The following is a 17,240-nucleotide window of genomic DNA, read 5'->3' on the forward strand; positions in this document are numbered from 1 at the left end:
GCAAGAAATATTTAGCAAAAGGTAAGGAGGTGTATGTTGCGTTTATGGATCTGGAGAAAGCGTATGATAGAGTTGATAGGGAAGCAATGTGGAATGTGATGAGGTTATATGGAGTTGGTGGAAGGTTGTTGTAAGGAGTGAAAAGTTTCTACAAAGGTAGTAAAGCATGTGTTAGGATAGGAAATGAAGTGAGGGATTGGTTTCCGGTGAGAGTGGGGCTGAGACAGGGATGTGTGATGTCACCGAGGTTGTTTAACTTGTATGTTAATGGAGTGGTGAGAGAGGTGAATGCTCAAGTGCTTGAACGAGGATTGAAACTGGTAGACGAGAATGACCATGAATGGGAGGTAAATCAGTTGTAGTTTGTGGATGATACTGTACTGGTTGCAGACGCGGAAAAGAAGCTTGGCCGATTAGTGACAGAATTTGGAAGGGTGTTTGAGAGAAGAAAGTTGAGAGTTAATGTGGGCATGAGTAAGGTTATGAGATGTACGAGAAGGGAAGGTGGTGCGAGGTTGAATGTCATGTTGAATGGAGAGTTGCTTGAGGAGGTGGATCAGTTTAAGTACTTAGGGTCTGTTATTGCCGCAAATGGTGGAGTGGAAGCAGATGTACGTCAGGGAGTGAATGAAGGATGCAAAGTGTTGGGGGCAGTTAAGGGAGTAGTAAAAAATAGAGGGTTGGGCATAAATGTCGAGAGAGTTCTGTATGAGAAAGTGATTGTACCAACTGTGATGTATGGATCGGAGTTGTGGGGAATGAAAGTGACGGAGACAGAAATTGAATGTGTTTGAGATGAAGTGTCTAAGGAGTATGGCTGGTGTATCTCGAGTAGATAGGGTTAGGAACGAAGTAGTGAGGGTGAGAACAGGTGTAAGACATGAGTTAGCAGCTAGAGTGGATATGAATGTATTTCGGTGGTTTGGCCATGTTGAAAGAATGGAAAATGGCTGTCTGCTAAAGAAGGTGATGAATGCGAGAGTTGATGGGAGAAGTACAAGAGGAAGGCCAAGGTTTGGATGGATGGATGGATGGAGTGAAGGAAGCTCTGGGTGATAGGAGGATAGATGTGAGAGGCAAGAGAGCGTACTAGAAATAGGAATGAATGGCGAGCAATTGTGACGCAGTTCCGATAGGCCCTGCTGCTTCCTCCGGTGCCTTGGATGATCGCGGAGGTAGCAGCAGTAGGGGATTCAGCGTTATGAAGCTTCATCTGTGGTGGATAACGGGGTTGGGTGGGCCGTACCACCCTAGCAGTACCAGCCGAACTCGGTTGAGTCCCTTGTCAGGCTGGGAGGAACAGAGAGGAGACGTCCCCTATTTTGTTTCATTTGTTTGATGTCGGCTACCCCCCAAAATTTGGGGAAGTGCCTTGGTATATGTATGTATGTATGTATGTACGTACAAATCTGAGTTCTGCAAAATAGTGATACTTATTCACCAGCACTAAAACAGCGGGTGAGCATACTCGATCCTTGTAGGAACTGTTACCTACTGCTGTTATGTCTGAAGTATCTGTCATACCAGGCTCACTGTCCATATTTCCTGATGAAACATGTTACCGGGTCAGTTCCATCACTCCCAAAGGGTGGTTTTCCAAGGCAATGAATACCCAACTCTTACCTGGCCTACATTGCTGGTGTATATTACAGTATTGCTGTTATTACTAACCAAGCTACAACACTAATTGGAAAACTAGGATGCTACAAAAACAAGGTCTCAAACAGGGAAAGCAGCTCAGCGTAGAAATGAACTCCTGTACAGTATTGTATGCGGGATATGAAAAAAAATGAAAAAATATAGAAAAAATTTAAGTAGAGGTGATTTCTATTTTTCCTAACAAAACAACCCTGAGTCCTTTAATAGGAGTACAGTATGCTTCCAACAAAGTGGAAACTCGGCTGTTAAATTTACGAGGAGGTGGTAGTTACTAACGGGTGGGGGTAGGGCCCGCCCAGCTAACAGGTCACTGAGTTCCCACTTTGACCTCAAACCTAAGACTTTAGGGGTGGTTGAGGAGGGAAGTGTAATTTAAAGAATTCAGGTTTGTATAGTTAAGAAAAATACAAATTACTTCTTAAAAATGGGATTTGTTCCTACGCGAATACAAAGTTTTGTTCTTTAATAGGAAACTTACTGTATACTTAGGAGGAAAATCCATACAACTAAACTAGCTGATTTACTTTCCCTGGAAATATCAAAGAACTTTGATCCTGTATAAGAGCTAAAGTGATGACTCCCGTCAATGTATGGCCAATTATGAGAAATGGATTCGCATACATTTTCTCATTCTTCTCCTCATCCAGGAGGATGGGAAAATATTTCTAAACAAAAATTGTCAGTTATGAAATGCTGTTTAATCATGTGGCTTACCAGCATCTAATCCAACAAAGTAATGTTGAAGGTAACTATATGTTCCATAATTTACAATCTGGCTTTTGATAGGGTTTTGAAGCATGTGATGCTCTTGATGCTCTTCTTACAATCTCCAATGCTGTACAGAAATCCATTGATTGTGGTCAGGAAGTTCGTATTATTGGCCATGACTTTAGTGCTGCCTTGGACCATGTTAATCATGAGGCCTTTGCTTTAAAACTCACACAATTGGGAGTGGGTGGGTCTTTTATTAGCATCATTATTTAAGTAATAGACTACAAATTATGGGGCATAAAGTTGAACCCTAACAAACTCAAAGGATGATAGTAAGTAGGTCAAGGACCAATGGCTCATCAAAATCAAGACTTCTGCATTGATAACTATATTAAAGTATCAAACCTTAAGTGTGATTCTTGATAGCCAATTTATTTTGCAGAAACCCATTCTGTTTCTTTAAAAAAAAATTTGCTTTTTAAGAAAGTCTTTCAAGGTTTTTAGTGATTAACCTTTTCTTTAGAAATGTTTTAATTATTTCATTCCAATTTGTTTTGAGTATTATTCTCTGCCTGGTCCTCAGCTGTTGACTCATCTTAATTTGTTGGACAAACACTTGTCTATTAAATTTCTTATTGCTAATCTGGATATCAATATTTAGCACTATTGTTCAATTAATTCTTTAAGCACGTTGCATAAGATTTTTTATAATTCTGATCATCCTTTGCATTCAGAACTACCCAGATTTTGTACCATCCTATATGTAATACTAGGTATGCTGTTAATTATAACAGTCTTACCTTCTCCATCGTAAGGCTCAACACTATAATATTCTACAAGTTTTATTCCAACAGTAACAAGATTGTGGAATGAGCTTCCTGATCAGACAGTTGAAATGGTGAAACTTTAGCAGTGTACACTTGCAGTGAATGTTTTTATGTTGAACAGGCTGACATAGGTCTCGCTTCATTGTTTATGTATGACAGATCTATTTTAACATAGTTTATATATGACAGATCTATCAAAATGTAGTTACTGATCATCATGATTTTATATTCTTTATTCATTACTTCCCCTATACTTTATTTATTTCCTTTCATCACTGGGCTACTTTTCCCTGTTGGAGCCCTTGGGCTTATAACTTTCAAGTTGTAGCTTAGCTGATGATGATGATGATGACTGCTGCACCCCAGGGAAAGGGAAGAGAGATAAAAAGGGCCAGCCAAATATTACTTTTCATTCTCGACACTATCCGAGATGATTAGTTTCCTGTCCCGTGAAGGAACTTGGTTTGGTACATGATCTGTTGAGCAACTACCACGGGGCCAAGGATAAAGGTATCCAGGGACTTGTGGGTATATTGTACTCCCATAGGTAATGGGTAGCAAAGCTTGTCTGACGTCATCAGACTCCTGTCTACAAAAACTGTGCCTTTAATATGTTCTTTAGAGCTGGGATAGATCTGACTTTGTGCTCTTTTAGCAAATTTTGAGGACGAGAGATCTGGGAATTGACACTATCCAAAGGAGGGCAAGCAAGTTCTAAACATGGCGCCTAGCGGGCAGGTTTTAATCCTGAAGGGGTGGCAATGTGGTAATCAATGGAAGTCATTTCTCTCTGACCTGAATCATTTGGATGGGAACTATGGTTGCTTCTCCAAGGTCATTGCACTCACAGATGAGTCACATCATTTTGATGAACATTGAGTCAGTCTAGGGGTTCTAAGTTTCTGCTGGTGCTGTCCAGAATCAAGTGACGTTGGGTTTACAATATCATAGGACACCTCTTCTCTCACAAGATAGGGTCTCGACACGTACCTCCGGAGAATTCTTCTTCTTAATATGCTTACATACCAGACTAAGAAAGGTACTGGGACAATGTACTCCCATACCAGACCGGAATAATACCGGGACGATACCGTGATAAAGAAGGGACTACAGCGAGCAGGTCTGACTACTCAGAGGCTGAGGTATCCCTAGCTCTAGTGCCCTCAGAGGTTGGTGAAGCACTAAATGATTCAACCTATGAAGGGAGAAGGGGAAAGCGAGGTGGCGAGTACCTTCTGGGTGCGTATTGTGAAACTGTTGTCGAGTGGTGAGGTTCCTTGATGATCATGCATACTAATCGTGGCTTCTATATGTCCATAAGAGCATTCAGAGTGGACCTGTGATTTCAACTGCATCACCTCATTGCTTGGACGCATTGGATGTTCTCAACGCGTGAGAATATCTCGACATTGACTGGTCTCGGCTAGTAGGAAGATCTCGTGAAGAGCCCCAGGATCGGGACATAGGTAGATGACAGGCGTCCTTTAACTAATGTCTCAATTAATAGAAGAGTAGGCACTAGTAGTGCGATTGCGTAGTGTCCTAACAAGCGGAGACCAATCATGAGGTGATTGTTAGCATGGCGACTGTCGTGAGCTGTCTCAGTGACGGTGGCAAAAGTAGCTGCAACGTACTCATGCTGCTTGCATAATGAAAGAGCTCTTCATTTGTAAGTTCCACCTCGATTCTTCTGTTGGGATGTCATCTTCCAAGGCAGTGATATTGAAGAGGGTGGCGTCCAACATCCTAAGAGATGGTGCACAAGCTCATTCTTCTATGAGACCAAGCACCTGCACCTCATACCAACCCCTTCTGGCCTGGGTTAGTGGATGGTACTGCACTGTCTCTCGCATGTATGTGAGGAAAGAAAGGTAAAAATCTCAGGAGACTTTAGTCAACAGTCTTCGCTGGTAGCTGCTACTGCTTCTTTGCTGCAGCAGGAGTTATGTCCAACATTTCCACAGCAGAATATACAGGTGTGCTGGGAAGAGCATACCCAAACACTTTTCCCCCTTAACACGCTTCAAAGTCCTTGAGGATTTCAGGGCCGGAAACAACAATACTGTAGCAGGAGAGGGGAGAGGATCTCTCTCGACAGCAAGTGAGGACTCGTCGATGGTGGTCATGTGAGGGACTTCCTCAGTAGATGGAAGAGCAGATGAGGACACATCCAGGGAAATTCTAAGGGAAAAGATATCAGGCAACACTGGCAGAAGCTTCAATGCAGATGGATTGTGGATTGCCCCTGATTCCACAACTTTCCTAAGTCCAAATCCTCACACAAGTCGTCATCTGTTAGCATGAAGAAGGGCTAACACTCCTGCATGATTCAGCAAAGGGTAAAGCACCCTTTCAGAGTGCACAATGGAGACTCGGATATAACCCAGACTTAGAATTTGCCTCACCGAGACATAACACTGAAAAATGATATTTTAATTATAAAATAAATTTTTGAATATACTTACCCGGTGAATATATAGCTGCAACTCTGTTGCTCGACAGACAAAAAAACTGTAAAAACTCGCCAGCGATCGCTATACAGGTTGCGGGTGTGCCCATCAGCGCCAACTGTCGGCCAGATACCATACTCAATGTAAACAAAGACTCAATTTCTTCTCATCCCACTGCGTCTCTATTGGGGAGGAAGGGAGGGTCGTTTAATTTATATATTCACCGGGTAAGTATATTAAAAAATTTATTTTATAATTAAAATATCATTTTTAAATATTTAACTTAGCCGGTGAACATATAGCTGATTCACACCCAGGGTGGTGGGTAGAGACCAGTTAACCCTGGATAGGTACGGTGGGTCGTTCGCGATCCCGAGCGTCAAAAAAAAACAGGTTTTTCTCACGTGACTCACCCCCGTGACTGAATTTGTGGGTGATCGACCTGCAGGAGGTGTCTCCCCTACACGCTCTAGTAGTGTCCAGATGTGCATTGCTGTAGCTGTACTCCTTCCCCGATTTCTGAGACGCGTCGGGGTCGTTCGCGTCCGAGTTTACCCTTCTAAGGTAGTTTGCATAATTATCAAAGTTATTACGTATTATGAAATTGTCGTAGAATGGTGCAACTTGTATAGGTTATCAGTTGTGGAAAGTCTTGGTGGATTGTTTGGCTACCATGTGCATGTTTTCTTTATTAGTTAAAAGGTCGTTCATCACCACGAGGACCATTTTACCGCGAGTGCCCCTTTTTCATTTTTTTTCATTTTTTTGCCAAGTCATTTTTCCGTAAGATATTGCCAAATAGTGTCGTAAAACTTTTGCTTGTTTAGTGTTTGAAAGTGTGTCTAGATGATCTGGCTACCCATGCATGACTTTGTTTTTGTCAGATACGACGTAGTTATTGGTATATTGGGTATTTAACTGCGGTTACCAATTTCTGTTTTTTTTCAATATTTGTAAAAATTACTACGTAGTAAGGAATTGCCGTATATTATTCATTTTTTTTTTCATGTTTATGTGTTAGAAAGTGTGCCTTGATGGTTGGGCTAACACGTGCATGTCTTTTTTTTTATCTGAGATGTCGTATATTAGAATGTCGGGCATTTTACCGCGAGTGTCCCTTTTTCATTTTTTTTCATTTTTTTGCCAAGTCATTTTTCCGTAAGATATTGCGAAATAGTGTCGTAAAACTTTTGCTTTTTTAATGTTGGAAAGTGTGTCTAGATGATCTGGCTACCCATGCGTGATTTTGTTTTTGTCAGATACGACGTAGTTATTGGTATATTGGGTATTTAACTGCGGTTGCCAATTTCTGTTTTTTTTCAATATTTGTAAAAATTTACTACGTAGTAAGGAATTGCCGTATATTATTGATTTTTTTTTCATGTTTATGTGTTAGAAAGTGTGCCTTGATGGTTGGGCTAACACGTGCATGTCTTTTTTTTTATCTGAGATGCCGTATATTAGAATGTTGGGCATTTTTCCGCGAGTGCCCCTTTTTATTTGTTTTGCATTTTTTTGCTTAGTCATGTTACCGTAAGGAATTGGCAAGTAGTGTCGCAAAACTTATATTTTTATAGTGTTGGAAAGTGTTTCTAGATGATCTGGCTACCCATGCCTATTTTTTTTTAGCCAGATATGGCGTATATATAAGTATGTGTTCGATTTTCCTGTGATTGCCATTTTTTCGTTTTTTCCCATTTCTTTCAAAATTACTACGTACTAAGGAACTATCACAGAGTAATATTTCATTTATATGTTTATTTGTCGGAAAATATGCCTTGATGGTTTGCCTAGCACGTGGCTGAAATTTTTTTTTTCTGAAATGCCGTATATTAGAATGGCCATTTTTCCACGAGTGCCCCTTTTTATTTGTTTTGCATTTTTTTGCTTAGTCATGTTACCGAAAGGAATTGGCAAGTAGTGTCGCAAAACTTATAATTTTATAGTGTTGGAAAGTGTTTCTAGATGATCTGGCTACCCATGCCTATCTTCTTTTTTTAGCCAGATATGGCGTATATATAGGTATGTGTTCGATTTTCCTGTGATTGCCATTTTTTCGTTTTTTCCCATTTCTTTCAAAATTACTACGTACTAAGGAACTATCACAGAGCAATTATTCATTTAGATGTTTATTTGTCGGAAAATGTGCCTTGATGGTTTGCCTAGCACGTGGCTGAATTTTTTTTTTCTGAAATGCCGTATATTAGAATGTTAGCCATTTTTCCGCGAGTGCCCCTTTTTATTTGTTTTGTATTTTTTTGCTTAGTCATGTTACCGTAAGGAATTGGCAAGTAGTGTCGCAAAACTTATATTTTTATAGTGTTGGAAAGTGTTTCTAGATGATCTGACTACCCATGCCTATCTTTTTTTTAGCCAGATATGGCGTATATATAGGTATGTGTTCGATTTTCCGGTGATTGCCATTTTTTTCGTTTTTTCCCAATTCTTTCAAAATTACTACGTACTAAGGAACTATCACAGAGTAATGATTCCTCTAGATGTTTATTTGTCGGAAAATTTTGTTTACTTTTTTTTTGATTGAATATCATCAAATTTTTTTAGCTAAAATATTGTTTTACATTTTTTTTTTCGATTTTATTTCCCTTCAAAAAAATTTTTTTGGGTCAGAATTTTAATTTTATAGTCGTAAAATAATCGACAATTATCCAGCAACCCACCATACAATTTTTATGCATATCCAATAATAATTAGATTAGTAAATAACACCTTGAAATTGACATACCCTTCCTACATTTCAAGTGGCAGATTAGGGAGTCTGAGTCAGTGTGGTTGGCGGCCATTTTGTGGACATATCCGAAGCGTAAGCTGCCCTATCTATATATATTCTTGTTCCCTATAGAATTTGTGATATTTTGGTATATTTTTACCTGCATAAATATCATATTATATATTAAATATATGTATTTTTTTACGAAATTTCTAAGTACTCAAAAAATTACCTTTAGATATGGCCCCTGATATAAATGTAATTTACAAAATAATGAAGATTTTTTTACATATTTCTATTTTAGGATAACATATGTTTATTCCCTAAAAAAATTAGCCACTTCCTATTTCATTTGGGTACCCAAAAAAATTCATGAAATTTGGACAAATTATTTTGGCCAAAAAAGTTACCCTTTTTTTCTCATTTCAGATCTTCACCTCCATGGGTCTGACTTCATCCAAAATACATCAAGATGTGTCCTAAACATTCAAGAATCAATTCCTAAAAGGATTTGTGTATATATGTATAAACTTTTTTTTTATGAATTTTTACGTCAGGTCTTTTTTTTTTTCTACTTAATTTTTTAAAATATTTATAATAAATAGTTTTTCTGCAGATGAGTAGTATTTATCTTTACAGTTGTTTTAAGCATTCATTGAAGTTTTTTTTGGCAAAAGAAAAAAGGAGGTTACTGCAAAAACTGATTTTTCAAGAATTTTTTTTGGCGTCGGGGTCGTTCGCGTCCGAGTATACCCTTAAAGGGGTGTCCGAGGACCGTACCTATCCAGGGTTAAATATGTTTACATCTTAGGAGCTAAGAGTTTTTATTTCATTTTAGAAGTTATCAAAATAACAAAAACAAAATAAATAGGTACCTGGTAAGGAAGTCTACTTAGACGATTACTCTGCCTTATAAGTACGTCTTCCTTACGGAGCCTCGCGATCCTCTTAGGATGCTGACAGACCCCTAGGAGCTGAAGTATCAAGGGCTGCAACCCATACAACAGGACCTCATCAAACCCCTAATCTGGGCGCTCTCAAGAAATGACTTTGACCACCCGCCAAATCAAACAGGATGCGAAAGGCTTCTTAGCCTTCCGGACAACCCATAAAAACATTAAAACATTTCAAGAGACAGATTAAAAGGATATGGAATTAGGGAATTGTAGTGGTTGAGCCCTCACCCACTACTGCACTCGCTGCTACGAATGGTCCCAGTGTGTAGCAGTTCTCGTAAAGAGACTGGACATCTTTCAAGTAAAATGACGCGAACACTGACTTGCTTCTCCAATAGGTTGCGTCCATTATACTTTGCAGAGATACATTTTGCTTAAAGGCCACGGAAGTTGCTACAGCTCTAACTTCGTGCGTCTTCACCTTAAGCAAAGTTCGGTCTTCCTCACTCAGATGTGAATGAGCTTCTCGTATTAACATTCTGATAAAGTATGACCAAGCATTCTTTGACATAGGCAAGGATGGTTTCTTAACTGAACACCATAAAGCTTCAGATTGGCCTCGTAAAGGTTTAGTACGTTTTAAATAGAACTTAAGAGCTCTAACAGGGCATAAGACTCTTTCTAGTTCATTGCCTACGATCTCCGATAAGCTGGGAATATCGAAAGATTTAGGCCAAGGCCGAGAAGGCAGCTCATTTTTGGCTAGAAAACCAAGCTGCAGCGAACAAGTGGCTTTTTCCGACGAAAATCCGATGTTCTTGCTGAAGGCATGAATCTCACTGACTCTTTTAGCCGAGGCTAAGCATACCAGGAAAAGAGTCTTAAGAGTGAGATTTTTCAGGGAGGCTGATTGTAACGGCTCCAACCTGTCTGACATGAGGAATCTTAGTACCACGTCTAAATTCCATCCAGGGGTAGCCAAACGACGCTCCTTGGTGGTCTCAAAAGACTTAAGGAGGTCTTGCAGATCTTTATTGTTGGAAAGATCTAAGCCTCTATGCCGGAAGACCGATGCCAACATGCTTCTGTAGCCCTTGATAGTGGGAGCTGAAAGGGATCGTCCTTTTCTCAGGTATAAGAGAAAATCAGCTATTTGAGCTACAGATGTACTGGTCGAGGATACAGAAACTGACTTGCACCAGTCTCGGAAGACTTCCCACTTCGATTGGTAGACTCTAATGGTAGACGCTCTCCTTGCTCTAGCAATCGCACTGGCTGCCTCCTTCGAAAAGCCTCTAGCTCTCGAGAGTCTTTCGATAGTCTGAAGGCAGTCAGATGAAGAGCGTGGAGGCTTTGGTGTACCTTCTTTACGTGTGGCTGACGCAGAAGGTCTACCCTTAGAGGAAGACTTCTGGGAACGTCTACTAACCATCGAAGTACCTCGTTGAACCATTCTCTCGCGGGCCAGAGGGGAGCAACTAACGTCAACCTTGTCCCTTCGTGAGAGGCGAACTTCTGCAGTACCTTGTTGACAATCTTGAACGGTGGGAATGCGTAGAGATCCAGATGTGACCAATCTAGGAGGAAGGCATCTATATGTATTGCTGCTGGGTCCGGGACTGGGGAGCAATAGATTGGAAGCCTCTTGGTCAGCGAGGTTGCAAAGAGATCTATGGTTGGTTGACCCCAAGTGGCCCAAAGTCTCTTGCACACATCCTTGTGGAGGGTCCATTCGGTTGGAATTACTTGCCCTTTCCGACTGAGACAATCTGCTATGACGTTCAAGTCGCCTTGGATGAACCTCGTTACTAGGGAGATGTCTTGACCTTTTGACCAGATAAGCAGGTCCCTTGCGATCTCGTACAACGTCAGTGAGTGGATACCTCCTTGTTTGGAGATGTACGCCAAGGCCGTGGTGTTGTCCGAGTTTACTTCCACCACTTTGCCTCGAAGGAGATACTCGAAGCTTTTCAAGGCCAGATGAACTGCCAATAGCTCCTTGCAGTTGATATGCATGCTCCTCTGACTCGAGTTCCACAGACCTGAGCATTCCCGACCATCCAGTGTCGCGCCCCATCCCAAGTCCGATGCGTTCGAGAAGAGAACGTGGTGGGGAGTCTGAACAGCCAGGGGAAGACCCTCTCTTAGGTTGATATTGTCCTTCCATCAAGTGATACAAACTGTTCCAGGGATGACAGCGTCCCTACCAGACTCATCCACAGCCTGACTGAGCAGCATTCCTTCTTCAGCATCTTCTGGATGGATAGCAGGGATTGATCTATTCTGGGGGCTGATCGTCTTGTTGTTCAGCAACGTCCTCATCAGATAGTTCCTCATCCAAAAACTGATGAGGAAACGGCAACGGAGTGGGCAACGTCTGGCTCGCTGAGTCCGGTCGCACTGGTGCATGCGTGACGGAGCCGGACGCAACGTCATGGAACTGCTGCACAGTCTGTGAACTGTCAACAACCATGGGTGCGCGAGGACGCACAGCGTCCACCCGAGACTGTCTAGACCGTCTGGGTTGTGCAGTCAACACCATACCGGGTTGCGGAGGTTGACGCACCGCGTCAAAACAAGTCACCTCTGATGGTTGTTGAACGTCCTGAACGTCAACAACCACCTCCGAGCGTCGCTTAACGTCAACGTGCGGCTGGCAACCCACACTGGGTCGCATCGGTGGAGGAACCACCTCAACTGGTAGATGCGAGAAGGTTACCTCAGTGTCAACAGGACGCACAAACGACCGCTTGGAAGGTTGTTGGCCAGAAGGTTCAGCAGCAACCTTCTCCGCATTAAAGTCCTCCATCAAGGACGCAAGCTTGGACTGCATGTCTTGCAGCAAAGCCCATTAAGGGTCTACGGGAGCAGGTGCGGCAACAGACGGGGCTAGCGACTGAGGCGGTACCGCTTTCCATCCCTGAAAGCCTTGTTTATGCATGACATAATTGTACAGCAAAACTTCAAAGGATCGAAAACAGCTGTGAAGTTGACCTGTAAAATCTTGGAGCGTCTCCTGGCCAGGCGCCAGGGAGAGTCAACGAGATTTGAGAAGTCTATCTGGGCAGAGGCAGGAACTCCCAAGCCGAGAACTTCTCTCGTGTCATATCAGACTCTCGCTCTATAAGCCAGTTTAAAAGAAGGGAAAGCAAAGGCTGTATCCCCCAAACTCCTCCTGGTGATAAACCAGTCGCCTAGCAAACGTAAAGCTCTCTAGGAGAGCGAGAGAGCACTAGCTTATAAACAACGGCTTCGAAGTAGCTAGGCCTAGTGTAAGCTTTGACGTTTAGGCGAACGAGGAGCAGCAGTTACAAAAAGATCCGGACAAAGATCCTTAAAAATCAGCATGATTTATTTAAAGTCCATAGAGGGCTAAGCAGCTTTAGGCTCCTCTCCGTCTGACAGAGTCCTCAAGGGAATATCAGTAGGAGGGGGAACAGCAACTTCCTCATCTAAAGGAACATTGTCCGATAATAGCTGAGTCTCAAGCAAGGGAGAGACCTACCGTGGTGGCAATGCTTTACAAGCAGAGTCCACACGCACTGGTGCATTAGTAGCGGACCAGGACGCAACATCATGTAACTGCTTGACAGTCTGTGAACTGTCAATAACCACAGGTGCGAGAGACCAGGACGCAACGTCATGTAACTGCTTGACAGTCTGTGAACTGTCAACAACAAAAGGTGCGTGAAGACGCACAGCGTCCACTCGAGACTGCTTTGACTGCCTTGACTGAGCAGTCAAAACAACTCTAGAATGCGGAGGTTGACGCACAGCGTCAAAACAAGTCAACTCCGATTGTTAGCGAACGTCCTGAACGTCAACAGGAGCATCAGCAAGTGGCCTAACGTCCAAATGTGGCTGAAAATCCACACGAGACCGCATCGAGTGTGGTTCTAAACAACCTGACTGACGTGACTTAGCTACGCCAACGTCAACAGGACGCACAAAGGAACGTTAGGTTGGCTGAAAGCCAGGATCTCGATGAGATAAACGGCTAGGCTCAACGGACTAATCGGCAGAATAGTCTTCCATAAGGGAGGCAAGCTTATTCTGCATGTCTTGCCGTACAACCCAGTTAGGATCAACGGAAATGGTTGCGGTAAGAGACGAGGGTAACGTCTGTGACCGCAACACTTTGCCAACAAAAAAGACTCTCGGAGTCTGTGTTACGCTTTTGTTAGGCGGCGAGCAGTTTTCCGATGACTGCATAGGGTCAGAGCTGTCCTAATGGCTGCAACCAGGACGCTGGACCTGTCCTGAAAGGACTGACTTTCGCTTAAGGGCCTCGAAACCTTGTTACAGGTTTCTTATGCGAAAAGCCTTCGGATGACGAGGAGAAAATTGTCTCTCTCGCCTTATGGTAGGGGAGATCTTGGTAAGATACACCCGATACCAAAGAGGGAAACGTCTGTTCGCTGATCAAGGCCTCTCGAACCCATAAGTCGTACGACATTACTTCTCCCCTGGGCTTGGGAGCTTGCAAGAGGTCCCGGACTAGGTGAACGACAGGCACGAACAGACGAACCCTCGGACGCAACACTGTAACACTTTGCGCAATATCACTTTATCACTACGATTTTCTGTTTTGCACTTATTTCACTGAAATCGAAACTTTTACTGATTTCTACCTGAAGCACGCAATTCTACCCTCATCAAAAGGTAGTAAATGCGAAATCAGTCGTATAATGCAAGCACATTAATACCAGCAAAAAAAAAACAGTAAACATCTTTTAAGATAAAAAAAAAAAAATTCAGTGGTTGGGGAAGAGAAGAAACACTAGTTCATTCAAAACTACGTTTTCAATCTCTCACCGTACATTGCCTGGGGACGAGAATAAAACTAAAAACGTTTTATCCTTTCTCCCCGTACAGAGACTAGGGACGAGAGTAACTCGAGAACAACGTTACCCGCTTGAACGGAACGTTTTCTCTCCTCTCTCTCCCTCCGTCTCTATCTCTCTCTCTCTTTCTCTCTAGATTTCGCACCCAAGAGAAGAGCCCAATTACATTTCGTCAAAAAAACATGTTATTTGACCAAAGGAAAAAACTGAAAGGTTTTTCAATTAAAAAGTTCCTTTAAAATAGAATTTAAAACATTTAAGCTTTGAAAGAAGAAAGAACAAAACGTCAGAATCGATTTACTCTTTCTGCAAAGTGAAACCGTGATACTCTCTCTCTCTATCGTAACGATAGAGCGCAAACTGCGTAGCATAAATAAACTAAACGTTAGTTCATCTTTGAAAACAGTACGAAGACTATTCAAAGAAATTCTTTCATAAAATATTTATTAAAAATATTCATTTAAAAAGTTTTAAATCATTAGCTCTTTAAAAGCTATTTACGATTGAAAGGGCTCAACGTTGTTTAACTTCGGTTTCCAAGTTAGGACCGCCTACTCTCAGGAAAGGTCGCATATAAACAAAACATTAAAATTTATTTTTCATGTTTATTATAAATGGAAAGTTAATCGAAGAGGCCTAATAAAGGCGGTGAGATATTAGAGGAAAATCTATAATTAATTTATAACGTGATAAGATAATTACTAAAAGCCTAAACACACTTCCGTCTAAGGGAAGGGTCGGCCATTTAAAAGTCAAAGAAAGTCCATACCCCTGTTTGTCACCAAAAATTAAATCTATCCAAAACGAGTTCAAGATTTAAGATGAAGATAAAACACCTGCATTGCGAAAGCTCAAACCAAAATGAAGTACTTCACCAAATATGTTGAGAAAACTCCAGGTTCTACAGCGAGTAAAAGTACGTCTTGTCGACACGTCGACAGAGAAGAAATTGAGTCTTTGTTTACATTGAGTATGGTATCTGGCCGACAGTTGGCGCTGATGGGCACACCCGCAACCTGTATAGCGATCGCTGGCGAGTTTTTACAGTTTTTTTGTCTGTCGAGCAACAGAGTTGCAGCTATATATTCACCGGCTAAGTTAAATATTTAAAAATCCATTGACAAACTTTGAGGAAGAGGCAGAGGAGTATTTTACCTTCACATTAGGGGAAGGTGATACTTCTGCTTTCCCTGAAGTGGGCTCTTCCCTTCTTTGGATTTTCTCCAAAGGACTATGCACTAGAGAAAACCGAAGAAGGCATAAAAATCAAGAACTGGAAGGCAAGACAAGGAGCTAAAAGACCTTCTTTGCCAATAGATAGGCATTGCCACATCTGAACCCAAAGAATCTCCCTCAGCTTTCTTCTTCCCAAACTCTACCCAATGTAGAGGCGACCACGACTTAACTCCAGACAGGGGGATAACTGTGAACAGTCATGCCCTGCAAAAAGTACAAAGTAGATGGGGATCCAAAGCAAACCTGCTCATAAACCTATTGCATTTACAGATAGACTTACCAGGCCAGACCCACATGTCTGCTGTTGGAGTCTCAATCACAGTAAACATACCACTGAAAAAGAAAAATTAGAGCAAATTATAACAGCCAATTGAATTTAGGACGCAGAGAAGTACATCTGTACTGATCGGCAACAGAAATTAAAGTGGCTGCTCAGTGGCCTGTTGGGTGGGTGGGGCTTACTCACCAGCTACCAGCACTACCTCATTAATTTTTACAACTATTTTAAGCTTCACTGAAATCGTTCAGTTCTCCTATTAAAAGACAATGGTTTGTATTCATGTGGGAACATACGGTAATGTAAGATAACTACAGGATCTGGCTTCAAATCATGGCACTACTTTTCTAGAAAAATATACATTTAAAATTTGGGACAGCCCAGTTAAGGGAAATTTACTTCCTTTTTTTGATATTCAAAGATTTAAGGAATCAAATAAAACAGCACTTGACTCACCTTCAGCAAAGAGCCTTTCAGCCAGGAAAGTTGCATCCACATAAGAATAGTGATTGAGGCAGTGCCATATTGCAGCCTGAAATAAGAAATAAAAAATATAAAAAACAGCATAAAGTATTTAAAAAAATACAAACAGCTCTACCAAAAGAATTGCACAGTTGTCCATAAAACCTCGAGTGATCACTATGTAATTATTTGTTACAATTGCTTTGCACTATTTGACAGATTTGTTAAAATGACTTCTATGCCACAAGACCCATTATTTAAAATGACTTAAACACCACTTTAAAACACTTGAATTACATATACAGTACTGTACCTTTAACATGAAAAATTTGTAAGTACTGGTAATTTGTATTTTTCTTAACTAGACAAACCTGTAGCTATCTATAGGGGTATTACGTTCGGCGAAGTTGAAAGACGAGCCATTAGACCTTTAGCGAGGGTTAACCACCCATACTGTTAATTAGTGGGGGGGGGAGGTAGAAGCTAACACTCACCAACACTCCTGTGACTGTATTTCACTTTACTTAGATTTAAGACTTCAAGGGGGACTAAGCATGCCAGGAAAATCTGTATAAATAGCTACAGATTTGTATTGTTAGGAAAAATACAAATTACTTCCAAATTTGTCATTGTTCTGTAACTGGAATACAAACCTATGCTATTTATAGGGGTTGACTATGCTAATTATAAGAGGGTGGACGTCCCTGCCAATCAGGCTTTTTGGCTTTTACCCGGGAATTCCCCTTTGTGTGTTAGCACATAACAGGTGGAAACCCTACCTCTCGCTAAAACCTTGCTATGCATGGTCTCTGGTCTACACAAGCTCATGTGTTTGTAATACTAGCAATATGGCTGTCAAGGTAAGAGTTCTTCCGAGTCATAGGAATCGTTCGAGGTCACCAAGACATTCCCAATACCACCTTGCCAGGGCATGGGGACGAAACAGTATTGACACAATACCAGGTTTCTCAAGGGAACAATAGTTAACCTGCAATTGGTTGAGGTCAACTTTGCAGAGGACCCTGGGTGCTGATTTCCCAGAGAGGGAAGGATGAAGAAAAGAAAGAGCGTCATCCTTATTCATTCACTCCGACTAAAACTGGGTAATTAATCCCCTAAACCTCCTGCTACTTGTCCATCAAGGAGCTTT

The 17,240-nt window shown here is 41.5% G+C and overlaps 1 protein-coding gene across 1 annotated transcript in view; it reads right to left on the reverse strand.

Moving 5' to 3' along the window:
- The window catches only part of Cdc27 (cell division cycle protein 27), a 186,581-nt gene that overhangs the window by 136,544 nt on the left and 32,797 nt on the right, over window positions 1-17,240 (reverse strand). Inside the window, exon 2 of the mRNA XM_068384545.1 lies at window positions 16,085-16,160. Coding sequence (XP_068240646.1) covers window positions 16,085-16,160 — 76 coding nt within the window. The remainder of the gene's footprint in view (window positions 1-16,084; window positions 16,161-17,240) is intronic.

Source organism: Palaemon carinicauda, chromosome 12 (assembly GCF_036898095.1).
Source record: "Palaemon carinicauda isolate YSFRI2023 chromosome 12, ASM3689809v2, whole genome shotgun sequence".
NCBI classification, from domain to species: Eukaryota; Metazoa; Arthropoda; class Malacostraca; order Decapoda; family Palaemonidae; genus Palaemon; species Palaemon carinicauda.